Source organism: Labrus bergylta, chromosome 13 (genome assembly GCF_963930695.1).
Source record: "Labrus bergylta chromosome 13, fLabBer1.1, whole genome shotgun sequence".
NCBI classification, from domain to species: Eukaryota; Metazoa; Chordata; class Actinopteri; order Labriformes; family Labridae; genus Labrus; species Labrus bergylta.
Window position 1 is genome coordinate 27,221,496 of NC_089207.1, and position 27,509 is coordinate 27,249,004.

Here is a 27,509-nt window from a genome sequence, read left to right on the forward strand (position 1 = left end):
AAAATGCAGTCTGATTTATATCTACAGTTTGAAAAACAAATAAAAAAAGTGGTGTAGCATTTTGTGCAAAATGTTTATCTTTGACAGAATAACAAATAAATCAGGCACATGAAGCTTTTCAAACACAACCTGCATGAAACAAAAGACAAATTTAAGATAGTGAATCAATTTACTCATCACAGACTTTTAGTAAAACCACAATAAATACACATTTCAATATATCATTCATAATAAATACCGGAAAATAAAATTCAACACAGGATTCTTAACTGGATGCAGTGTCACTGTATAGCCTTCTCACACTGAATGTTTTGGCAACATTTATTTGTTACATAAACCGTGTTGATGCCTCTGATTGCCTGTAAGCTTGTTTTGTACCACCACAGTGATGTGAAAGGTCCCAGCTACTTATCAGTCACACACGATCAACAAAAAACCAGCAATGACCCTTTCTGATTCCAAAAGATGGCAGATATTTGAAAGCCTGAAGGATGACGATTATCTTTATTCATGCAGCAGCAAAGCGCTCAAGGTAAAGAACTTCAGCAACATAATACCGTAATACTGTTCTCTAAATTAGCACAGTCAATCCTCACATTTTTGAGCAGTCAATCCTTTTTCTTTTTTGTTGGGATTTCATAGAAAACATGTTCCAAAAGCTTATTTACAGATTTTTGGCAAACAGTTTTAAAAAATCTGGCTGTTAAATATATTTTCAATGGCTCATACTTGGACTCAGGACTCATACTGTATATCTGTAAATGACTGATATGAATTTCTTAATAATTTTGATTGTCAACCTTGAACATTTGTCTCCTCAATATACAATTAGTAAAACTGTCATGTTCATTATTCAACAAAAAGTGTACCAATATGAAGTACCTTGATGGTAAATTAAAGGGAATATCAGTTCATTTCATTGAGGGTTTTCTCTAAAAGGGAATGCCTATTAAAAACTCTTAAGCTATTGCACACCAGTAGAACAAATAAACATCATGACTGGAGCCACATAAATAAACACCTCAGTTATTAGACAGCGGATTGCAGCTTAGACAACTTTCCCGAGGCAGAAATCCAATAACCACTTCAGTTATAAAATACTGAGATAGTAGGGTTCAATCATTTGTCTCCAGAACTTAAATGGAGAGTGGTTACTGATACTTTTCAAATGATGCTAATTATGTTAATTCAATGGTAGATAGTGTCCTGTTGTCTATGAGCTTCTCATACTGTTGGAGATATGTCAAAGTGCTATTTATCAGTATCCCTGTATTCACGATAATCTTTTAAGAAACAATCCTAATTTCTTGTGGCACCTTTAATTGTGGAGTTCTCAAAGTAAACAGTAGGGAAATATAACAAGGGGCCATATTTTCCCACCATTCAAGTGATGTTTAAATCTGCATGCCACTGGACTCCCAACACACAAGTGCAAAAGGCTGTGAATTGACATTGTATGCTATTTTAAGACATTGTATTACAAACATACAAACAAGAATTCAGGCTTTTTCATGCTTTTCAAAAACATAGAAAAGCATATTATTGTGACAAAAAGAACAGAAATGTACAGCATGTATACAACACATTTTCATGTAAAACAATGGCAACCCCCCCTCCCGACTCTTAATGTCACTGAGATTCCCAAAAACAGCATGCTTATTATAAAACATTTACAATAGATAAGTATACACATAATTAAGAAACAATAAATTAAGCAACAATAAACCTTTTTTCACATTTGACAAATACATTAGACATAGAAAAGTTCCATCTACAATACAATATCTGCTTAAAACTAGAACTTTACATTTAGATTACATGATACGTTGCACAGCATGACATGTTTGTAAGTGGTTGTGTTTTAGTATATCTCGCAGTTAAGCACACACTGTAGTTTAGAAACGCTCAGGAACTAATTCCTCCATAACATTTCCATGCTGAAACTAGTCACCATATTCACCAAGTGGCCTTTTCCTCTGAAGTAATGCTTGGTTTAGAAAGCTCAAATGCTATCTTGCTGTTATAGTCAGTGTTCCGGGATTCTTATCAGGGAATCTGACATTGTTAGCATTTCACCACTCCCCTTTCATCAGCAACTAAAAAAGTGAAAATTGTAATTCCTGTGGCACACAAAAGGTTAAAAACAACATTTGATATAACCAGATAACCAGTAAGCTAGTCAGTCAAAGCATTTAACCACGAACTAGCCCGATTTCTGTTAGCCTGCTGAAATCACTGTTAGCAAGCTTACATTACCATTAGCCAGCTAGTTTAATCGATGGCCATCTGAGCTAACAGTTGGCTAGCACACATCACCATTAGCCAGCTACATTTTCTGTAAGCTAGGAATGTACACCTTTCCTTTAATATCGTACGGTGTATTCAAATGGTAACATAAACAAGACACTTGCTAACTAGCTGTTAGCTAGAAAGGGTCTGATAAAAATAACAGTTGTCTAGAGGTAGCTTATTGGTTTTTAATATGTTGTTGTGATTCAAGTGATTCATTGTTAATTGATTTTAAAGTTGAAGCAAGGGAATGATGGCAGTTTTTTCACTCACACATTATTATTCAACTTATAACCTGGAACACAGCATTATGACACACAGCCTTTGAGTTTCCCATCCAAAGTATGAAGTCAGAAGAAATGGCTGATGGTTGAATATGGTCAAGGTCTTTTTAATAGCAAGTGTTAAATGTACTACATTGGTGTCAATTGCTTTGGAATTAAAGGTCACATAATACAAAAAGGTCATGATTATGTTTCCTTGAAATGCCACTTGGTCAGGCTCAAGTTAAGACATAATAATGAAAGAACACTTTGAAAGGTGAGGCCCACTAAATGGCTGTGACCTCGGGGCAATGGTCTGGTAAAGGGAGGTTCTTAGCATTGCTTGCCAGTAAGGTCAGGTCAGAATGGCCATTATTAATAGTGGACTCTTGCTGTGGCTGATCGGCTGTCATACCGGAGCTGTGGCTGCTGTAGGAATCCTGTGAGTTATTGTTCAGGTAGTTCTGAAATTGGGGCTGGTTCTGGTTGTCCGGCTGCTCCACAAATGTCACTTTGGACACCTTGTTTTCTGTATCAGTTGTGGAGCAGGTCAAAGGGGTGGCCAGAGAGCCATTGGTCAGAGTGAAATTGTGATTAGCATTATTGTATTTTTGCTCAGCCTGATTGGAGTAGTCTATGTACTGTTCGGCAGACATGTTAAAAGGTCCTTGGGATACGCTACTGTTAGTTGTGCTGACCGGATCATGGAATGCTAAGGCTTCACTGTAGGGTTCACTGGGTTGACTGGTTTGACTGTTAGCAACCGTACAGGAGCTCCCCAGCTTGTAGTACTCAGCCGAGGAAGAGTTCATTAAATAACTGTTTCCGTTCATGTTGTTTTCATGCGGTGCATTATTGAAGCAAAGCACAGAAGACAATGGAACCACCTCAGTATGATTCACTGGTTGGTTTCCCAAGTTCTCAGAATTCTCTTCTTCATCCTCCTCCTCGTCCTCTTCCTCGTCCTCAGAGTCGCCGTTTGCTAAGCTCTGCGTGCTGGAGTCGGACAGCGCGCTGCACACACTGCTGCTATCCTCCTCGTCCTCTTCATCTTCTTCATTCTCCTCTTCCTCCTCCTCCTCATCGTCTTCTTCATCTTCCTCGTCCTCCTCGTCATCTAGAGGCTCCTCCATGTCGGCCGCAGTCTGAAGGTGCATCGCAGTCGTTTGTGGAACAGAATCCGACAGAGAGTACTCCAACCTGTGCTGGGACTGGACCAGAGGGCCGCCCAGGTCGTTGGTGTCACCGTGGTAACCGTTTGCGGGGGATGACTGCTGCTGCTCGCGACTCTTTTCCAGCTCCAGCTTCATTATGGTGTGCAAGAAATGTGTTCTTACACGGATGGGGTTAAACTCCACTCTGCCTGTTGAATTGCTGCAGCCCTCTTTGGAGCAGCCACATGGGAATGACATACGGTCCACCTGAGGAAATGATATGTTGAACAGTCACCAGCATAACATCAGTAATTGATCCCTGCAGCTTTTCTTTATTTTACACTACCTTTTTTCTGTTTTCAAGTGTAAAACTCAAAATATTTGTGTCATGGGACTTACCTGGCATTTGATCCCCGCGATGCTGCAGGCACAGGTCTCTGGATCGCAGAAGATTCTGCAATCGCAGCCGCAGTCCTCTCTGGACATCCTGATGGAGCGCAGTTCATGTTTCTCTTCCACGTCAATCTTCTTCACCCCAGAGGAGCGCAGCAGTGCCCGTCGCTTTTTAGTGGTAAGCGGCTGCAGGAAGAAGTACTCGTCCACTTCGGTGTTGTCCAGATCGATGTCGTCGTCAGAGATGTCCTCTGCTGTGAGTGTGTCAGCCTCCTCAGACTCCACTGTGCCGTTCTTAGTCAGCTGAAAAAGAAGGAAACAGCCAATGAATTTTTATTCAAAAGATCCAATTTAAAAATGAAGAAGCTTTTGGACCAAATCGTTTTCAAAGCAGTACATATTTCATAGTTGAATTATTCTTTAAAAAGGTTTTTACCTTGAGTTTGATTGAGTTGAGTTTCTCCTCCTTCAAGTGATCTCGGAGCATATCTCTGTGGATCCTCTCCTGCTCCAGGGCAAACTCACCCAAGGAGTACTGCCGGATCCAGCTGTGCCTGTTGGACATGCCAAGCGTGCTGCCACCCTGGCTCGGCACGCTGGTGAAGCCTTGCCGCCGGCCAAAGTAGTACACAGTGACTTTCTCAAAATGCACCCTCCTGGTGCGTAGGCGCTTCTCTCTCTTTAGTATCGAGTCCGCTACAAAGGAAAACTGGAATGTTTAAAAAGTCCTTTTCATCCGGCTTTTAAACAGTTTTGACAGTTCATTAATCCAACGAGGAAGAATTAGACACAAAGAATCAATGCGTCAAGACCACTTCCAGTACATTCTGTTTTTTTGAATCATTATACATTCTTTCATGTTTGACTTTATCCACTAAAAGCCTATTAAGACAAGTGACATTTCTATGGCTAAATGTGGGACACAGACTAGCTGAGGGTATTGTTCTTCAATGCCTGAAATTTGAGGACTTCTTTCTTGCCAGCTTGGAGCCTCTACATCTCTTAGCACAGCTTTGTTGGGGAAGGATTTCATCACATCTTCCTGCTTCTGCTTGGCATGGGAGCCCTCAGTGTGTCTTTTTAAGGAGAGAGCCACAGGAGGAGGGGGAGCAGAGAGGAGAGGAGGGCAACGGTGGAGCATAAATAATCCTCTGCCTGGCCCAGAAATGAAGAGCACTGGTACACAGAGATGGTGTTCCCAGCGTTCACTGCATATCAGACAGACAGGACAAATCGAAACCATCTGCTTCCAGCAGCTCTCCACCACCGCACACAGGAGGGACAATGCATTTCATTAAAGAGGCTGAACTGTTCGACTGAGCTGACTCCAATTATCTACAAACTGTAATTCAAACAGCTTGTTTTAAGTGTCAAAACAGTTTACAGATGCTAAGGTTTATGTAATCACCAGTTTGAGGGGTGTCTACATTAAAGCATATATGAAAAAAAAAAGAACATCTCACAGGTATTTTTCGGTTTTGCAGGCTATAATCAGCAAGCGTTCCTTTGCCCTTTATACGCTCCTGAACTACTTCTCACACAAAAACAAACACATTACAGATGGTATTTTCTTCTCTCCCTAACGCAACAGCTCAGGATGTAAAAGCACTTAAGACTTAATTGTTGCGTCTCTCCGCCAAGACAGTCAATTTCTGTTTATGCACATGTCACTTCGCAGGAGAGAAGTCTTCACAGTGCACAGCTCCTCATGTTGCTGTTAGCTACCAGCAGCTGCAGCTGACACAGAGGCCAAGCTGAGCCTCGAGGGACGTAGCACCCTATTTATGTCTCAATACACGGGGGGGGGGGGGGGGGGGGCTGTCACTCATCTGCATGTCCTTCAGACAGAATATAGTGCATCATTGAATCACAAATTAAGAGCTGATATTGCATCTATTAAAAGAGATTACAAAATTATTTTTTTTATTACTTTTTTACTACTTTACTCCAGAGTGTGCACATGTACTTCACTAGATGAGTCCTTTCTTTTATAAATTAAGAATTGTATCATTAAGATTTGTTTGGCACAAGCTTGTACCCAAAAAATAATTACTTAATGACCAATGTATTAGATTCTGTCTCATCCCTTAAATGTTGAGATTCACAAATTCACCCACATCACTTACAGTAGAAATGACACAAATGTCTATTTGAACCTACAGAGGAAATGTGCGTGTTTGTTGTTGGTTTTATCCTCGATTAAGTTAATTAATCATTAACCATTAAATTCCATTAAAGTCAGGAATTCTCTTGAAATCTTGAAGCAGCAGAGCTCTTCAGGAGCATATACATATTTAAAAGCAAAATAAGTAGCTTCACAGAATAATTATTTAGTAAACTGAACTTGATTTGTGTTTAACTTTGTCAGGACTTTGAACATACATTAAATCTATCAAATGACTTTTACTTATCATAATAAGGACATGACAAATGAAATTGTGATTCATTCTTGACTTTTTATTCTCGACTAATTTAAGATCATTTACAAAATCTATGAAATCATCGATGTTTTCAAATCTTGTGACACCAAGAGCCATAAAGGATTTCTGTTTAAATGTGCAACTAAAGAAATCTGACGCCTTGTAAAATTAGCTTTGAAGTAAGTTTAAGAATTATTTCGATCTTAACAAGCTATCTTTAAACCTTTCTCTACAAAATTAGCAAGTACTTTTTTAACATAAATTGTAATTCAGCCTTCTAATAAACAGCATGGAGCTCTGTTGCCCATTAAATAATCACTCCAGAGACAGCCATCTCATAGACCCTTCTTCTGCCATATTAGAGCAGATTATAAGAGTACTGTTTGGGTTTTGTGTGTTCGTCAAGACATTTAAAGACATGACATTGTGACAGAACAACGAATTGGGTAATAAAACACTGTTCCCTTTGAGTGTGTATTTGCTAGTTTATAATTTATACAAAATAAAACATAATGACCCCATCTACTACTAATGTAGTTATCCTGGAAAGCTACACAATTACATGTACAGTGCCAGCAGTGTTGCACAAACACAGCTTGAGACTGCATCACCTCATTCATCTGACTGTGTCTGTGTACTGAAGCTGTTCCTAATGAGGCTCCTTCCTTTATTACAGCACCCTCTCCTCCTCTCCTCTCCTCTCCTCTCCTGCAAGGCCATTACTGTAAATGCATTATACAGTCCCAAATCAACAGACATGCACATTTGTTTTCTTTCACCTGCATCCTGCATTGATTGTTAATTACAAAACCCAACTGTCTCTGAATTTTCTCCACCTTGATTACAAATCACTTTCAGTGTTTTGGCTTTGTTTTCCCGGTCATGATACGATGACATTAACTTTTAGCCTCACGCTGCTCAAATCTAAAAGACACAAGGCACTCACGGGTAAAAGGGCTCGAGGCGGAGGGGTTGACACTGTCACTGCTATCCCCGCTCTCGCTGCATGAGACCTCATCATCAGACTCCCGCAAGGAAGAGCACGGGGAGGAGGAGGCTTCTACCTCCTCAAATTTCCTCTTCAGTATTCCGCTCATGGCCCGCTGCATCTGCACCTGAAACAGACAGACAGACAAGAGAGAGAGAGAGAGAGAGAGAGAGAGAGAGAGAGAGAGAGATTTCAGATCCAGTTTAGGGGCCCTCATAATCCTCAGCACACTCAATTAGCAATGAGACCCAGACTCCCCTCACGTCCCCCTCTCCAACACACAAACACACACACTCACAATCTCTCCCACCGCTATCCCAGCTCCCAGACGATCCCTGGGCGATTGATCACCTTGGCACAAAGGAGCTGGGATGGAAGGAGAAAGCTGCTAATTACATACAACATCTGCCTTACAGGAAGTTCATTCCACTGTTTCTGATTAGAGAGGATGGAGAAAGAAAAAGCTTGACCATCATGTCCTGCACTGCTTCACGTGGTTGCATTTAATCAAATTGAGAATGAATACTTGATTTACAATTAAAACCAAACATCTAGTTGTTTAATATGTGTTAGGTAGAAAAGGGAACACGATGTTGCAGCTTTTTCTAAACAAATGCACAGGTGCACAGAGATGCTGATCTGCATTTCCAAGGAGCTACTGAAGTGTGGCAAAACATCCTGCACCCTGCAGCTCCAGAGGAGGAATCGGTGAAGCTGCTGTTGACAGCATAATGATATGCGTTCCTGTACGTCTGTAATGAGCTTCTCTTCAGTCAGATGCCGTTTACTGAAAAAAATAAAAATAAGAAAAAGCTTTTCTATGAACTGTGTTTTGCCATCCATTCAAAGCTAGATGTCTTCGCCTTTGGGTCGCCACCTTGCCATGTTGGACAAGCTTCAGTGTTCCAATGAATCTAAGAGGGATGCCATCTGGAACTATGCTGCTGGTAGGATCACCCACAGCAGCAAGGATGAGGGGGAGACTCCAGACAAAGTGTGATCCATCCACAGGGCCTCAACAGCTAAAGTGGCAGAGGATGACAGCTGACAGCTGCTACAGATGGTGGTCCCCAATCGTCAAAGGCTCATGCTATTAGAACCTGGTCCCCCTCTGCCAAGTTCTGTATTGTAGCTCCAGGCGCACCAAGCCTTTCCACATTCAGAGATATCCCATGCAGGCGTCCTCCCGATAGAGAACCACACCATTTATTATCCCGATTCAAAGTCCTGTGGCGACCAGGAAGTGGTGATGGAGGCAGGACTGTGAAGTCTGGAAGCTCCCCGTCACAAACTGGCACAGAGGCAGTTAGTGTTTGATTCAGTGATTAATCTCTTGGACTGAGGCAGAAAGAGCACCCATGACTGAGCAGCCCTATTTAGGATCCACTCTGCCCACCCCTGTAGGGAAGGGTGCTGGAGAAGGTGCCCTGAACAAAGTCTGCCTCAAAAACTCTTGCCTGGACTACGACATCCAAAGAGATCACCATCACACAGTAAAAAACATCAAAATTCACACATCGCTGCCTGGGACATATCGACCTTAATGGACAACAAATCCAGTGATCCCACCAAAAGGCAGCATTACAAGAGAGCTAAGGAGATTCTTGGTTGATATTGCGGTGCTGTCTGAAACCTGGCTGGCTCAATTTTCGTTATTCACCATCTTATTGGTCAGCACTTACCTGAAGCAGTCAACATTTGAGTAAAGAACCAATGGAAAACATCTCAACATAATCAGGCTCAGAGCCTTGCCATCTCATAGCTACAGTGTGCCGACAGCAATTCAATCATGGCCCATTCAGAGAAGGATCTGCAGTGCACTCTGGACCTCTTCGCTCACCTGAAGTTCCACAAGGACTAAGAAGGATGACACTTGACCCTAAGCGCCAGCCGTCAATGACGATGACAAAAGGTAGATGTTGATCTTTATCAATCAAAAAGCATTGAAAATTGCAAAGATTTATCAGCAGATATTGCTCTGCTGTAGGCCCATCAGTGAAAAACAACCATTACTACATTACTACAACTTCAACAAGTTAGTAACTTTTGATTTATTTTAGAAACTAAGTAAAACTGTGGTTGTTAACTTTTTTGTGGTTGTTAACTTTTTTTTAGATAAGAGAAACAATGTGTTTGCCGAAGAACCGTCACCTAGAGGTGGGCAGCCGTGCCGTGGCTGAGCACGAGGTGGCGTGCTCCGTTGGAGGACAACTGGGACAGACGGGTCGTCTCGGTCTCGCCTCAGATAGTGCAGTCGAGGAGGTCCATGATAATAATAATATGTAATGCATTTAAATCAGGTAAAGCCCAAGTGGCAACCTGGTGTTTAGAATAGAAGCCAACACCAAAGTGCAAAAAACGTCAAGCTGGCTCAAAATCCAATGCATCCCCATTAAATCCCATATTAAAATGCTCATTTCTACAGTGGTTAAAAAAAGCATGTTTACAGCCAAGTTAAAAAAATGGTTTTGCTGTCAATATCTCTTTCATTATTGGTAAAAGCTGTATGTGCTGTTAATGTTTTATAACTCATCTGTTCTGAGTGTTTTGAGGCAAAGAGTTACATAATTAGGCACAATAAGTGTCACGGGTGTTGAAAACATATGAACTGGACCCAAATGCAGATCAAACAAAAATAATTAGCTTTAACAAAAAAAAGGCAAAAACAAAAACTTACTTTGTTCAAACCAAAAAGGGAATACAAGAAGCCACGAGGGATCACACAGGAACGACTAACACTGGTCAACTCTGACAACAACTAACATCCGACATACAACACCGACAAATGACAATGAATGAAGAAACACTAGCTAGACACAGGTGAAAGAAACACTGGTTACTAGAACTACAACATAAATCAAGAAACACTAAGATACACAGAGAACTCAAGAATATAACATAACTACTAGAACAAAGAAACACAAGGATAAGAAACTAAAAGATAAAACAGGAAACACTTAAGACTAAACTATGAAACATTAAGACAAAAACACACAAGGGAAACAAGCAACACTAGGATGGACAGGAGAAATTAAAACATGGAAACCTAAACGCTGAAATACAAAACTAAATAAGACCAAATCATGACAACAAGTGTTTTAATTGGCAGGCATTTTAGCTGATGGCCAAGAGGCGGGCCTTACTTTAGCTAAATCCCATTACTGACCTCCAACTGTTGCCTTTGTTATTGTTGTTTTTATTATTTGGAATATGATAGCTAGAAGACAAGCTAGACAGGTGAGTTTTAACAACTAAGACATTAATGTCCTGCCTCCGTGAATATCTCTTTGCCTGCTTCACCATCAATGGGAAGTTAGCCAGGAGTCAGGATTTGGCTTCATAAGTCTTCTTCAGCAAACCCATTGGTGATGTCACAAAGTGCACGTGTTTTGAACAGGCTACACTGTACAGCCATGTAATGCAGCAAAAAGAAATCAGGAAATATTCATGTCCATCTGTGCAGGTGCAGATAAATGTTTTTAATTGGAGCACTTACACATGCAGAGGCAGTGGTGTTAGAAGTGTTACAGACCACTTCAATGTCAATTGAGCGGCCATTAACTCCCTCTGACTGATGATGCAATTAGACAAATAAACAAGAACAAGCTCATCAGTCAACTACACTGAAACTAATCAGCTCTACACTGGAGCTGGCTCTGCACTCTCACTGCCAAACAATAGATTCTTTTGATGACTGTGGTTTCTCTTTAAACAAGATTCCTTTTACAATTCCTCAATGTGTAATAGTTGTTATATTGAAGGATTTATTTAATAATAAAGACTATTTTCTAATCACATACATACTTGAAATGTAGTCCTTTAATGTGTTTGGCTGACGATCCTTTTGCAGCATTAGCTGGAACGTCATGTCACTCCTCAAAAAATAAACCCAACAACACAGCAAGGATGCTATGACTGGCAGCTTTTCCCTCCTTGCTTTCACTCCTGGAAGCTGGAATCAGTAAAGACAGCATGCATCTTCACCCAGTCCCACTCTTGTCTATCTGCCAGAGCAGCTTGTGGGGGAGTTTCCATTCACAGACAACCACAGTGTGTTTCATCTGAGCTCTGCTATCGAGTCATTACAGATGCAAATGCTGCCTGAGAGGCGTGCTGCCAGAGAGAAAAAAGAGGTGCAGCCCAGAGAGGAAGAGCACTGCCAGCCAGAGGGGGGTCATTGTTCCCAGGAGGCTCTGCTTGTTCAGCGCAGTGACATGGCACCGGCAGCGTTTGGAGACGCTCCAGAGTCAATAACTCTACCTACAACTGAGGAATGTGAGGCGTCCTCCGTCTGAGAGAAAGCGGAGGAGAGAAGAGCCTGTCAGGGTAACCTCACTGAAGAGATTTATTTCAAGAAAGAATTAATTTGTTCATTTAGAAGTGAAATATGTAGGAGCAAGAGCTTATCATCTTTTAGATGTGAGGCAATAACTGAGCCGGCTGACAAGAAAACCATCAGTCTACTAGTCAGTCACAATATAGGTACCAGTACCAGTATTGGGATAGGCTTTCAGTATAGTCTAAAATGCAGTATCTGATAGTATGCCAATCAACGCATTGATCTGATACCATTACATGTCTGCTTCATTGTCTTGTGCGAGCATAAATGGAAACAAAAGCTGGCAAAATTTTAGCAATCATTACTTGCCCACCGATATAAATTTGTTTTATCTACTGGTTTCAAAGGGGTACTCTGTATCAGACAATACTTCATTTTAGGTATCTGAATTATTATCAGAAGGTGAAAATATGGTATATGGGGACATCTCTACTAGGGCTGCACAAATAATTGCAATGTCATTGTTATTGCAATAATAGCATTTGAAATGATAAATAAGAAGAATTGCTTTCTCACTTAGCAAGTTTACATTTCACCTTTTGGATGGAGGCCTGAGAATAATGCCTTGACACCATTTCGATGCAGCTAAATGAAACATAAACCAGCTATCAGCTACTCCCAGTTTAATAGGATTTTGGACTCATTGAACACGTTTCAAACCTGAGTAATTTGTACTCTTTCATTGTCACTTCATATCTCAATATTCAACAAAGTTTGGGCGCATCGGATATTTTTCTCATATGGTGCTCTCCTAATCTCTACAATCTACTAGCACTGCAACAATTAATCCTTTAACCCATAAAGTCAATTGAATATAGATAGATCATTTTGATAATAGATTCACTGTTTTGTTGATTTTTTATTTAAACCCAAATGAGGAACATTTGTTGGTTACAGATTCTTCATTATAAGCACTGGCTGCTTTTGTCAAATTGTGCATGAAAGCCTTGGTGTATGACCTGCTGGTAATCAGGGTGAAGTGTCACTTTGGAATCTGTCAAAACTGGATGAACATTTTATAGATTAAGCAATTAACTAAATGATCATGAAAATAACCAACAGAAAGAAGATAACAAACATTTGTTGCAGCCACATAATTAACTTTTTCCTGTGAATTATTATGACCACACAGTAGTGACATTAACTCCTAAATTAATCCTAGAATAAATTAAATTAGTCTGGAGAGAGTTAACATGCTGATCAACAGCAGCTGCTCATCTAACTTTAAACCTGCAAAAATAAAATTGAATTCCCAAATCACATCGTTTGTTGTGACACAAGAGAGGAGTGGAAATTTCCAGCTGAAATGACCCTGTGCAATTTTATTTCCTTCCTAGCCAGGGTTCTAATTGGAAACCATTGTTGGAAAACCTTTTTCATATTCTTAGCCCTCAGCTGATGCTGCGCTAAGGCTTTGATACCAAAAACCGTTTCCATGGAGATTATAATGTACTCTCACAACCAGTGCTTTCCCATATGACAGTGTGCCACATACTGTGTATAAGGGTTCTTTATACTAGAGCATCAATGTCAGCACCAATTCATCTCAGAAAATAGTGTTTCGTTTTTAACAACATCTTCTGTCACAGAGTAATGTATTCTAAGTGTATTTGATTGTTATAACAGCATGTGAAGTTAAACCCTTGCATGACATCATGAGGCACAGAGTTGTGGGTAATCTAGGGTGAACCTCTTTCATCACGGTTAAATAAAAACCAGAGGTTGTTGCTCCTCTACAACAGCTCTTTCTTTGTCTTCTCTGTTGCCTTAACAGTAATCATGGCTGGGCAGCGTGCACTATAACAGTACCAGGGAGGAAAAAAATCCCAGAGAAATAATGCAGCAAAAGGCAGCTTGGAAAGCCCCTCCCTATGTTTGATTTCCTGTGCACACAACCCAACTCTTTTTTTTTTTTTCTTAATCAACAGCGCTCAGACAATTATTTTTCACCTCGTCATTCACCAGGCTTCCCACAATCACCATAAACTGATGTGACAACACAAGGCTTACAAACACTCATGCCAAGTGACGCCAACAAGCCTATGGCATCTGGAGCCAGTCATGACACATCAGTCCTGCAATGTTCACATTACACTCCTCTGTGTGTGTGTGTGTGTGTGTGTGTGTGTGTGTGTGTGCTGGCCCTCACAGGAAGAACTGACCTGTATCCACTGGCAGCCTGTGACTCCTTTCACCTCTTCTCACAGCAGCTCAGCCACACAGTAAAACAAAAAAAAGTGGCTATTCAAAAAGCAGGTGAAACATGCTGAATGAAGAGGTTCCTCAGTTGGTTTCAGTCCACTGACTTGCAGCGACCCCTGAGCTTCATGAGAGGAAAAAAGGTGCACGAGTATGTGTGAGAGAGAGGCTTGTAATTTTCCAGCACTGGCTGCACATATGCTTTTATTGTTGCAAGTCGGCAGTCTTTCTCACTTAAACCCCCCTGTCTGTCACTGTGTTCCTCTCTCTCTCTCTCTCTCTCTCTCTCTCTCTCTCTCTCTCTCTTTGGCCACACAAAGGCTCATTAGCTGCAGCCGGCTGAAAGGCAGGAGACTGACTGGAGCATAGAGTGGAGCAGAGCAGAGGCAGCCTGTGAGATCACATGGGTGGGATGTCTTAGAGAGAGAGAGAGCGAGAGCGAGAGCGAGAGAGAGAGCGAGAGCAAGAGAGAGTCAGGCGGGCCTCTGCTCCTGCTGTCTGCAGATATTTTTACCAACATGAGCAGGGTAAGGGAAAGGAAGGGGGGGGGGGGCAGAGGTATGTATGGGGGTTGAGAAAGGAGGGAGAAAGACAGAATGCTGGAGAGATAGAAAAGGGGGGGGGGTGCAAAGAAGAATCAGGGCAGTGGGAAAATGAGGAGGAGGGTATAACAGGGCTTCTGAGGGGAATGGAAAAGGGGAGAGGAGACTGAGGAAGAGGTAAAGTGAGAGAGAGAGAGAGAGTAGGGAAGGGTGAAGGATAGAAAGCGGGGTAAAGAGAAGGTAAACAGGGGAAAAAATTATGCCAACAACGACAACAAAAAGAGCCCAGAAGTATAAAATAAAATCTTGGAAGACATCTAAACACACACGTGGAAGAGAGGAACTATAACATCCCATAGAAGATATATAGTAGAAGAAAGCTAGGAAATAACGGAACCACCTCATCCTCTGGAAATAAGACTACAAAATAAAAGCTTAAAGTAATTACAAATACAAAAGACTACAGAAAATAACATGTTTCTATAACACTGTCACATGAATATATCGAGGACTGCCAAGACAATAAAGACATACACCACCTCAACCAAATTAAAACTAGGGATGTTCCAGAGCGACTCATTTCAAAGTCGTTTGATCGCAAATTCAAATTCAGACTATTCAAGTAGTCTGAAGTTAAAGACAAAACAGTCAAACTTGAGCAAAATGTGTTTACCTTGGCTAAACACCAAAACACAGCGTCTGCGAATAAACAATGTCAGATTGGTTTGTCAAGTGTGGCCAACACAAGCAGTGTAAACAAGGCCTGCTATAAGTCCTTCTTGCAGGTTGGTCCACATGCCCGTGCTTGCTGGTTATGCATTGCTTCGCTCCAGTGGTTATATACCAGTTTAAACTGATAAAGCCTATAAACAACTTTATCTCTGTTTTCTAGATCAAAATACTGCCAAATCACTCTGTGTCATCTTTCCACTGTGCTGGTTTGAATCCTGGTTGTAGAGCATTAAGGCAGTAGCTTTTAAGGAGCCCTAGTGGCAGGTAGCTGCATTACAGCTTAGACACAACATTTAACCAGTGTCTCTAGCCACGGTGATGACGATTAATTAATTAATTCAGCTAATCGTGCATATCCAAAACTACAAAATAAAAGCTCAAAGGGTATCTTCAGAATAAAAAAGACGACAGATCATCACACACTGTTTATATAAAAATGTTGGCACAATAAGTACACTAATTACAAAATTTGTTAAAAACTATTCAAATTAGATTAGGAAATAATATATACAACCTCATCCACTGGAATTAAGCCTACCTGAAAATCACACTGGAATAAAAAAAAAATACAATCACACATTGTTTATGTGAAACTGTTGGCAAATCCAGCAATATTACTTTTTCAAACAAAAAATGACTTTAAGAAGTGAATACAGATAAGGTCATGTCAACACATACTACCTCATCCACTGTTATTAAGACTACAGAAAAGCTCAAAGGAAGTCTAAAGACTAAAATCTACAGAACATCATACAATGTTGACATAGAAATGTTGGAAACAAAAAAAACAAATATACAGAGCAGGGGAAATATTAACATAATCTGTGTCATCCACAGGAAATGTAATTTCTCAGCACTGCAGTGAATGCATAAGTGAATGTGCTCCCAACACTTCCTTTACCAGGAAGTCCTGCAATAGAGTCAGCTGGGTCATAATTGTGCAGTCAGCGAGCCATTATATCATTCTTACACTCAAAGACATAAAAGGTCCTTCACTTCCTGGTACAGGAGAGCTGTAAGCCTGGAGGCTTTTTAACAGCCTTATAGTCTTAACTTAGACAAATGACTCTTTATAAGATCAAACACAGCAAACAATGCAGCTTTTTTATTTGCTCTTATGTGAACACGATCCTTAACAGTTTCCTTAACAATGTCAGGTAAAGTCGACTTTTCTTGACAATCTTATGTTAGGCGAATTCTTGCTTTAATGCAACATCAAGAAAACAGTTTGTAATTCAACCCTGCAATATGCTGCATCCACAGCCTATAGTGTCCTCACTGAACCTCGCTCTGAAAAGCACTGCACGCCTTCTCCTGCCCTGTTGTCTAACACAGTACTGTCTGTCTCTTATAACAACATCCAGCCACTGTTTAAGACACATTAGAAAGCAGCAACAATGTCATTAAGTCATGACATTGTAAGATTTAGTTTCTTGTTCACCATGACTTTCCGTCAACTGACAATTTATGCTACACTGATACATTTAGTAGCAGTAGTAGTAGTGCTGGGCTAGTTGTAGTGGGAATTGTATATTATTTAAGGGATATATTCTGTCCTAGAGTGACTTTTGCCATTGAAATGGCTCCTTTTAAATATGCAGTTTGAGCACAGAGAGCCGGTGAAATTGCACTGACTGTACTCTGACAGACCGTGCTGAGTACTCAAAGATTACAGCTGGCTGCTATGGATGAATCAAAGGGACCGAAGAACAAGCAAAAAGCATAATAATGCAAACACAGCAGCAAAATGATGGACATATTTTAAGAATTGATGCAAAAGAAAGGAGCTTTTTTATTTCCTTTTTCTTTTTTAGAGTGGATTTAAAATAAGGTATGGTTGTCCATCAGACAGATTTAATTTAGTAAACTGTTTTTAGAATAGTTTAAAGAAACAGAATATTAGACTATATGATCATGAATGAGTCACGTCTGTTCTGATGTACTATCATTAATGCTTTTTATTAAGTGAGTATTCATGTTGTTGAGTCATTGTTATTCTTTAAATGTATGATTTAGCTGTTAAAAAGTAACAAGATACACACAACCAAACTCTATACTGCTCTTTTCTTTTCCATGTATAATGTGGTGTGTGTTTTTCCATTCAAATTTGAATAAAGCTGTATTTCACTGTGAAATTAATTATTTGTAAAAGAAAATACAAATTTTTGTAACTTTTTTTTAAATTAATTTTGTCCAGAACCTTAGATAAAATGTGTTTTTATCTTCATTTCTTTATTGCTGCACACATAAGCTGGAGAGATGCCATTTGTTAAACTATTGCACCAGTGACTGTGACCTTTGTTTGCTCCAACCTTCACTGGGCTTTCTCATTTTATTCAAATGAATTAAAGATAGTAGGAAAAAATGAATAAAGAAAATGTTTAGAACTAATAATTCATATACAAAAGACCTAACTGCCTATGAAACAGATGAGAGGTGAATTCTAAAATATGTTTGATTGATTGCATCATTAAACAAAGCACTTTAAAACTATTAAGAAAATAAAAAGAATACTTCTTATTTCTTACAGAAATATGGATGTACTCATAACATTTTTTTCCTTCCTTATACAGATACCGAAACTAAACTCTGAGTATGAGTGTGTGCTACAGCAAGTGACCCTCTGATACCAGACAAAAGCGCAATATTAATGGTTAATAAATAAATAATAATAACATTTAAAAAACCACATTACTCACTTTGTGCTTGCTTTGATATGGCATTGAAGCCAGTTTCCGAGGCTGAGACAGATACTGGCATCTGTATCTGTTTTGGATCCACTCATACAGAGAATACTGGTTTTTGAATCATGAGTTTTAGAATAATATGATGATAATAATAATAAGTATTATTATTATTTTAGAATAATACACCTTTTACTGTTTTACAGCTCATGAACAAAGTGGAAGCAGAAGGATCATGTAAGTGCTTCTCTTTTGTCTTTACTCTGACACACCTGATTACCCATAACTGATACTTTAACATGGACTACCTGATAATCCAAGTTAAAGAAAGGACAAAATATATTTGACAATGTTAGTCATCCTTGTCATGACACCATGGCAGGTCAGAGAAGTAGCTGGACAGTGGAGGGCTAGTTTCACTGCACTGCAGGACTGAGAGGTTCAGGAGAGACACACACGGGCCAATGGTAGCAGCCCATGACTGGAGCTGTGGGTGGAACGTCACTGTCTACCTTTTTCTTGTTTCATAAGAAGCATTTAGGAATATAAAGACTTTTAGTATTTTAATCATCCGTTAATATCTATGCAGTTTTAAATTAATGTTGTTTTGTTTTCTCTGTTTGTTCTATTTTTGTCTTGTAAGCTAAGGGACACTCCTGAATTTCCCCCAGGGAATGAATAAAGTATTTATTTATCTATCTATCTATGTTTATGCTTATTCTGACAAACCTGCTTCTTCCCAAAAACATCCATGATTCCCTAGGTCACCTCCACAAAAATAGTGATCCGGGCCCTCCAGAGGGTGTAAATGTACAAAGTTTAGAAGCAATGATTGCATAAACCCCTCAGTGAGCCCACTAAAACATTTGTCTCTGAATGGTCTGGCTTCATGACAACATAACAAAGACAGTTTAGCGTCATTGGCCATGAATCAGAGCATTTGATGGCAGAAGCTGAAGTGAATCAAGGATAAATGAGTCATTGCACCCGCACTGCTTTTTTCACCTTCATCGCTGCAGTTATCCACCTCAACACGCAACAGCTTCCTCATAGTGTGTTAACATATCATACAGAACAGATGGAGCCAATGAAGGCTCAAGCTCAAGGCCAAGGGTCTTCATCAGGTTTCCATCAGATGCATGTTGCAGCTTCACTATGTAGTTCCATCACACAGATCCTAATGCCATCTGCCGCCATTCAACAGGGTCTGAAATCAACCCAAGATTTTTTTATCAGAAGAAGTAAATTATTTTTTCTTTTAGTTTTTTGTATAGGAATTCTTACGGACTGAGCTGCATCTCATCTTTAACCACAGATAGATTTGCACATTTGGTCAGTTTGTCTCCCCTCAGGGTAAGTACTGATAAACAAAAACAATGCATCAACAACATGCATTTATTTGAGGGACAGGATAGTGGAAAAAGAAAGAGAGAGTGACATGATGATGAAATAAAGGAAAGGGAACAACAGTTCGGACTCGAACCCGGGCTGCTTGCTTTGAATAATTCTTATAATATTATACGGGTAGTATGCCACTATCAGAGTGGATTTCCATTAGATGTCAGCAGCCCCTCAGACCAAAACAAACTTTTCTTTGGACAAACCTCCTCCGTCCCCCTGCACACCAGTTACCCTACTTCCCCTGCCCCTCCATTGCATTCACACATGCAGCTCCTCCTGAAATATCAGGAGTTTTTTCAGGAGTTTTCTGCGAGTGTGAAAGCCTTATTAGTGTGCCAGCCAAGTGCAGCTGTAAGACCCATCTTAAAGATCTTCTTCTGGATTTGGAAAGTCAGTTGGCTGTCCTTCAGTTTTACTCTTGCGATGACAGCAGCATCCCTGAGCGGGTGGGGCTGTCGCTCTTCCTGCCAGTGTGAACAAAGTGCTGAGAACAACAAACCCAGAGGGAGTTTGACTTCACTCTTCTTTTTAGAAAGACATTACTCAAAAATATATTCAGACAGGATATATTTGATGACTGCTATATTAATATGTAATTGTTGCAAATTATACCTTTAAAGGTCAGTGGGTTCCTCTAAAATAATGTATTAGTCAGTTGACAGCAAATCCAAGTGTAGTGATTGTGTATGGAGAAAAAAAGAGCTACATCATATATAGGCTGCATCCACTGAGCCCAACTGCCTCACTGCCCTGTTAGTTTCCCAAGTTTCTCAGTCCAAGTGCATACTACTACAGGGAGGAGGATTGTTAATTAACTGGTAAGCTAAAGACCCAGATATTAGCCCAGGATCTGGTGAAGACCAGTTGTATATTGTAGGACTTTATTGGGTCAGTCAACCAGAAATATTTATCCAGATGCCACTGATGGTGTGTCTCTATAGGCTGTGTTTATTCAAAATGCATTAGCAATACAACATCAATTAACCCATAGTATTAACATAGTATTACAGTAATGATTTAAATCTTTTTTTTTTTTTTTTTTTTGGGGGGGGGGGGGGGGGGGGGGGGCTTTCTGCCCCCTGGTGGTAAAATATTCTAATTGCAGCTTTAATGTTTCTAATAGCAACAATCTACCTCCACACTCTCACCTCCCCCTACTACATAAACATCCATCTGCTCAGGCATGAAACCTTGCAGGTATACATATGTAAGTCAGTAATTAGTCCAGTTACATATGTATACACTAATTATTTGCATCATTATTTGAGAAGACTCACTTCCTACAGGAGGATCAAGCACTTCTTTGATCGACTGCCAAATATGTACAAGTGGGGGAAAAGGAGGTTGGGTTGGTTTCTATTGATTTAGATTGCAAATTTCTGCTGTATCTGCGTCTGCCAAATGCCTGTGCCATTCAATATGGCTGGTCGCAGCACAGACAACTAGTGTTTCCGCAGTGATGGAGCACACAGTTATACAGCCCAGATGGCACAGCAGATCTTTCTTTCTTTGTCTTCATTTGAGAAAGATATTTTTTTTCTTTGCAGTAGACGCTGTCTGAGTTAGTAAGACTGCATTCCAGTAGGACAAACCGATCGGATCACAGAGTAGAAAAAAAAAGAAACCCTGAAACCACAAAAGATCCTGAACCAAGCAGCCATAGTCTGAGACTGAACTCATCCATCACTGGTGACACACTCTGCCATACACTGCAACCTTGAACGAGAGAGAAAGCTAGGTAGGAAAGAGAGAGAGGTAAATAGATAGACAGAGAGATAGAAAAGGAAAGGGGGGGGGGGGGGGGGGTAGGTCTCAGCTGGACTCCCCTGAGGAGAGGCTGTGGCCTGGATGATTATACAGCTATAGATGATGTCAGTGGAGGATCCCAGCCACGAGAACACACACACACACACACACACACACACACACACAGACACACACACACACACACAGACACACACACACACACACACACACACACACAGACACACAGACACACACACACACACACACACACACACACACACACACACACACACACACACACACACACACACACACACACACATAAAAGGCAACATGTAGAACGATTTCTCCTGATAGGTCAGGGGCTATCTGCCTTAATCTGTGCTAACGTCATGTTCAGGAAACACACAATAAACATAATTTGCAATATTTCCCTGGAGAACACACAAGGACCACATACTAGTAGAAATAAAACATTGTTCAAATCAAAGGGTTGTTGTTTGTGCATTATAAACAACAGTCAATTCGTACGGAAAGCCCCTGTGATCATTCTGCTTCTTTTCAGAAATCCATGTGCAAATGCTGCATTAAAGGTACAGTATTTCGCGGCATAGAGATTGTTTGCACTATGCTATTGCACTATACTATGATTTGCAACCGCATAATCATTAAACACTCTGAGAAAAAACACCTTCAACTTGACAATAAACATTGGTACTGGCTGCTTATCCATTCTACTGCAATACGGGTCAGATGAAACAATTCTGCAAATAACCAAATGATCATCGTCAAATATACCGTCATCTTCATATTTAGTCAGATTTGTTAGAACTGAACACGTACAATAAATAAATGAAAACATCAAACAATCAAACACAAAGGGAATCCATTTAAAGAAATGTAGCAACATCCACAGATTTTATGCAAATGAGACTTCACATGCGCTCTGTACATTTGTTAACTTGCACTCGCCTCAGGCTGCAGACAGATCCGCTCCACACACACATGAAAGAGGGAGGGGGTGGGGATGGGAGGGAGAGGGCGGGGGGGGGGGGGGGGGGGGGGGGCAGGAAAGAGAGAAAGAGAGAGAGAGAGAGCAGCCCACTGCTCAGCACTCAGCACACGGAGGAGCTGCAGCCTGGTGATGCCTGCTGCAGCCTCCCTCCTGCAGCTACAGTGCTGGGAATCATCGATCTGCTCTTCCTCCTCATAGAACAATAGAGGAAGCATGGTTTCTTATTAACCAGGGGGTCCAGAGCAAAGAGTGACGCCTTTTTCACCACTATATATCTGGTCAAAATCAACCTGACATTTTTACATCCTTGGAATAGGAAATAATGAGAATATCCTATATCAGAGTTTGTAAACTGATTTGACTGCTGGCATGATTTTGTTTTATGTTTTCGGGGCGGTGGGGAGGAGGAGGGGGAATAAGCGATCTTTTAAAGCAATCTTTTACACCAAAAATCCCTAGTTGTGTTTTAATGATACAAAGCTGCTGATGAGGTAATCTTCAAAAGGACATTTCATCCAGCACCTCAGTCGTCTTTGTTGTTACAAGCAGAGATCAAAATACGCCATACAGCGAGCTCCACACTCAGACTAATGTTTTGATTTGCTGTAATTCAAGTCACACAGCGGCAGGCATAATCAGGTCCTCTCACCCTCATGTCAATCAAAATGCTTTGCCTAAATTATTCATGCTGCTATATTTTATTTATGACTATGTTTTTCCCATGCCACCTGAAAGTTCGCAAAAAGCCGGTCTTGCTGGCAGAAACAGGAGCTGCCGAAGTGTTTCACAGAGACTGAGCTGCTTTCATCTCTCACACACAGGCTGGGGAAAGCTGTGGGATGTGGGGTTCATATTCTGCAGACAAGCCCTATCATTTATATATAGACGCAGTACCATGCGGAGATCTTGAATCAGGGTTTAATATGCAAAACATTCACAATGTTATCCGAGAAAATTCATGAAGTGGGTCAGCCCTGTGTGGGATAAAAGTATATAGTGAATTAGAGGGAAAGAAAATTACCATTGGTTATGTTTTTTAAGGATACACAACTAGTTCAAAGAGAGTCATTCTGTGTTTATTGGTATGGATTTTGATTATTATAGTAATCAATTATAGTATCTTTTGTTCCTTTTTTATGGTAAAGACCTTCATGAAGAGTGATGATTGGACGATAGAGCAAGACAGACTCTGTGATGATAAATGCAGATTCCTCTATAGGTCGTGGGTACTTGATGGGTGTGTGTATGTGTTTATGCCTTTCGATTCAAAATCGGACTTGTTTTTGTAACAACAATTCAATTACACCCTCTATTTAGAAGTCTATGAGAACGTTAAGTTATCTGTTGGATCTTTTAATAACAGGTTTTTTTTAATACATTACTCTTTGTTGATTAATTGGCCTGTCGGGTATTAACCAAAAATGTGTTACACAGTGCTGAAATGAAAAAAGAATGAAAACATCCATACACTTATTTCTATTACTCAGAATGTGTCATCTTACCAACAAGACCGATAGAAATCACTGCACGTCTTTTTATCATGTAGCAGTAGCCCCTGAAAGCTTTAAAGCCCCTGAAACATTGATCTCAGATCCTCTACAACATTTACTAGTATCAGCTTCATAAGAAATGTTTAATTTGAGGAGAAAAACTGTTTCACTTTAGCTTTCCTTACTGTAGCTTGGATCACTTACAGTACCTGTCTTTAAATTTAAACAGCAGAATTACAAGTAGGGTCAAATAAGAGTATGAGTGTAAATTTACAACTGGAATTCATCATCTGCACTGATTTCAGAATATTTACAAATAAAACAAATACAGAATCAGCTGATGCTTTCACTGGCTATGTTAAGTATTTAAATGTGTAACCTTTATTTAACCAGGAAGTGACTCATTGAGATTAAGAATCTCTTTCACAAGAGCGTCCTGGCCAAGACAATAAAAAGTGACATACCATGCGATAACAAAAAAAAAAAAACTAATTACAGCAGAAAAAATATATATATGTTTTTCTTAACATTTAATTAACTGGCAACAGACAAAAGATTCCTAATAGGTGTCATGGCAACATCTTGAGAGAGCACAATCCTGAAGCGTGAACGCTCAGAGCTCAGCCAGAAAGGAGCTGAACACAAAAAGATTCACTTCAAACGCTTCTAAATTAGAAACCATGAACCCTGCTGAGACACACAAAGCTGTTCTGTTATCTATATCAGCTGACACTATGAGCTTTACTACATATCGACAGTGTGATTCTAAATCTGAAAATAAAAACAAGTACAATGACAATAAAAGAAAAATTCACTGAATATTGACTGAGGAGGGAACATCACAGAGAGCGTTCAAGAGCAAAACATGTGAGTAATGTTAAAGCTTAATTGATGTTTCAAATATTCTTTTTTTTTTTTTTCAAACACAGATCTGGCCAAGAAAGGAGCATAAAGATGATCATGGCAACACTACAAAGACACAACAGTGACTGCACCAACGTTCACCAAGAGAGACAAGAGAACAGATCAGAAGACTGCTCATGTCAAAATCAAAGTACAACCTTCACTAGCATTGAAATATTTACATTTTAAAGTAGAGAAAACAAAACTGAACAAAACAGGCGACATCTGCAATTCTTTAGACAACGTCTTGTATATCTTATTACTGAGTGTATACTGGGGTAGTAATATAGTAGTCTAGTAATATCGGCACATCTCTGCAATAAAATGAGCCGATACCAATATTATAGGCCGGCCGATATATCGGGTGGGCTTTAATTAATGGTTAAGCTACTTTTTCATATCGAGTCTTTACTAATTTAAGTTCTAAATCTAATGATGTAATTTCTTGAGTGGGGTGGAGAAATTGTTTTCATTTATTTTCATAATTTAGAGAGTTCTATACCATAATATAATAAAAGGACATTTTATACTAAAAAGCCAATCTATTATATTTGATGTATTCCTTTTTCTTATTTTTTCCATGATGAACAAGGTTTATAACATTTAAAGGGCATTGGAGTTATTAGAGAACATCTACATTCACTACTCAGGCAGATGTTTTTTTTTTATTTCTTGCCTAATGTAAAGTAAAACCAGCTCGTCTTCCCCGAACACCAGTTTACAATCTAACATTTAACCTCTCCCAGTAAATCTGCCTGAAACCTCCAAGTCGGGCTCAAAGCCATGAATCGTTGCAGTTCCCACATGAAAAAGAATCCACATTGATTGAGCTGTGCATGTGAACCTTTAGCGTGCAAAGCAGTTCACCCACCTCCTGCAGAGGGACTCTCCTCGTTGCTGTTAAACCACAACACCTTTTCCTGTGAATCTTTAATGGAGCACATTCACTGTTATCAGGCTTTAGCCATCTGTGCTACAGTATGTAATAGCAGCACGGCTGAATCACTTATTCAAATAAGCCAGCTTAATGATGCCACGTTTCACAAGTAAATACATCGACTTAATGTTTCAATGTCCTTTAACTCGGTGCCACATGTACTAATTAAATTCGGCTCCTCTGAGGACGCCGTGCTGATAGACGGAGGAAGCAGATGGATCGAGGAGGAAAAAAAAAAACACAAAGTCTCAAGAAAGAGAAGGCCCACTCCCCCAAACACACACACACAAATACACACACAAATACACACACATACCCTTTCATGTTTCAGATCTAAATGAAAAAGCAGGGAAATGGTTGTGAGGTTGTGCTGCATGTTGGACTACATGATTTTTGCAAAGAGATGGTCAGAGATGGTCTAATGGTGCTGCCTTTTATTTCTAAAAAATGTCTAAAATAAAAGTTAGACAGGATGATGATGCTGACATATAAAACCTGTTATGTTTATGCTGATGTGTGGATATTACTGCTTCTAAAAAAAAAGAATGTATTAACACTAAGAGAAACAGATGAGTTTGTCGCCCAATTGTTTGTCACACTGATGCTTCGTTTACAGTTAGAAACACAATGTAATCAAGCATGTAATAAAAGAAAGTCAGGAGGGGGGGAGTCCTCTTTTAATCATTTTCATATCAGAAGCATCTCTCCGTTACAATCCAGTGAGAGTAGCACAGCTGTCTGTATTGACTGAACACTGTTGTCTGTATCATCTCTTGTCATCAGAGCGGCCTCTGTTGCAGCGTAGCAACAGTTGTGCCCGATTTTTATCTTGTGAGCATGGATTCAATATGTTAATATGATGTGAAGACTGATATTTCAGACAGAAATTTGGACAAGATGCATGTCTTACCTTTAGTGAAAATAGATTACACAGTAGGAACCCGTCTTGGTTCTGTGGAAACAGAAGAAGAGAATATAAGTTTTCTGTCACCTGAAGATCATGTTTAACTATTTGTAAATTTACCAGATATCCAAAAAGTGCACCAGGCCTTCATTTAGTAATAAATGTGTTATCGACAGCAAAACAGGTTTTTATCATGCAATTCCAGCACTGGAGTATGCATGATTGACAGAGCTTTATCTGAATCTCTTTGTGAGCCACTATTTCCTTTTATAGCTCTGGGCTTGTGGTGGTGGTGGAGGGGTCTCCCCGGGGAGGTAGGAGGGGGGGACAAACTCTCTGCCTCTTCAGCAGGAGGCTCTGCAGGGAACCAGACTCATTCTCTCTCTCGCTCTCTCTCTCTCTCTCTCTCTCTCTCTCTCTCTCTCTGCTCCATGTGGTCTGCATAAGAGGCTCTCAGCCAGTTGGCAGTTAGCTGGCTCAAAATTGAGTTAGTAGCCTGTGTGGCACACATGTGCGACCTTAAAAATAATACACAAAGGGATAGAATGACTCTTACATGCAGCACTCATTCGCTCGAGCCTTTTGTCTACAAGAAGTCTGTACAATTACTAAAAAGAAAATATGGACTCTTGTTATAAAAGATGCCCTACAGTGATGATGTGTGATTCCATAAGAGTTTGACAAATAGACCATTCAGGGATGGATCCCAACATTTTAAGGTAACAAAACAGCTGGCACATATTAGGCTATTCTAATTTTCAACATGCAACAGAGAAATAACGTTAGAAAGAAATTATAATTTTCTTTTTATGTAATCATGCCTGTGTTAAATAGGCTACAGGCTTTTCATCTAAGATTTCCCACACTCACCATTCATTTCGTTACTGTCAACCAGCCAGTCAATGACGCCCCTCTCTGAATGGACTTCACAGTTTTCTGTCTTTAACACGTTTCCTCTGCTGATATCCTCCACCGCTTTATCTCCAGAAGAACAAAACAAAGCGGATTCCTGAATGCTGTAACACTAACCGGCACAGTTTTCGCATATGACTGAGCTTTAACAGGCTCTCCTCCTTCCGGCTGCTCGGGAAACAATGGTGCAGCATCAGA

The 27,509-nt window shown here is 40.0% G+C and overlaps 1 protein-coding gene across 2 annotated transcripts; it reads right to left on the minus strand.

Moving 5' to 3' along the window:
• Positions 1–150: 150 nt before the first annotated feature.
• On the minus strand, positions 151–27,509 carry csrnp3 (cysteine-serine-rich nuclear protein 3). 2 transcript variants are annotated; one of them, XM_020644157.3, is made up of 6 exons: positions 27,270–27,509; positions 26,406–26,447; positions 7,466–7,634; positions 4,536–4,795; positions 4,106–4,402; positions 151–3,973 (listed from the first exon to the last, which is right to left on the minus strand). In XM_020644157.3, the coding sequence occupies exons 1-6, from the start codon at positions 27,270–27,272 to the stop codon at positions 2,840–2,842; spliced, it is 1,905 nt and encodes a 634-aa protein (XP_020499813.1). In that variant the 5' UTR covers positions 27,273–27,509; the 3' UTR covers positions 151–2,839. The 2 variants fall into 2 exon arrangements, with proteins under 2 accessions (XP_020499813.1, XP_020499814.1); XM_020644158.3 differs by lacking the exons at positions 26,406–26,447; positions 27,270–27,509 and adding an exon at positions 14,009–14,408.

Coding starts and splice junctions, on each gene's coding strand:
- csrnp3 (XM_020644157.3), bottom strand. Junction 4,796..7,465: donor CGCCTCGAGCCCTTTTACCC/GTGAGTGCCTTG, acceptor TTTCCTTTGTAG/CGGACTCGATACTAAAGAGA. Junction 4,403..4,535: donor TCAACTCAATCAAACTCAAG/GTAAAAACCTTT, acceptor CTTCTTTTTCAG/CTGACTAAGAACGGCACAGT.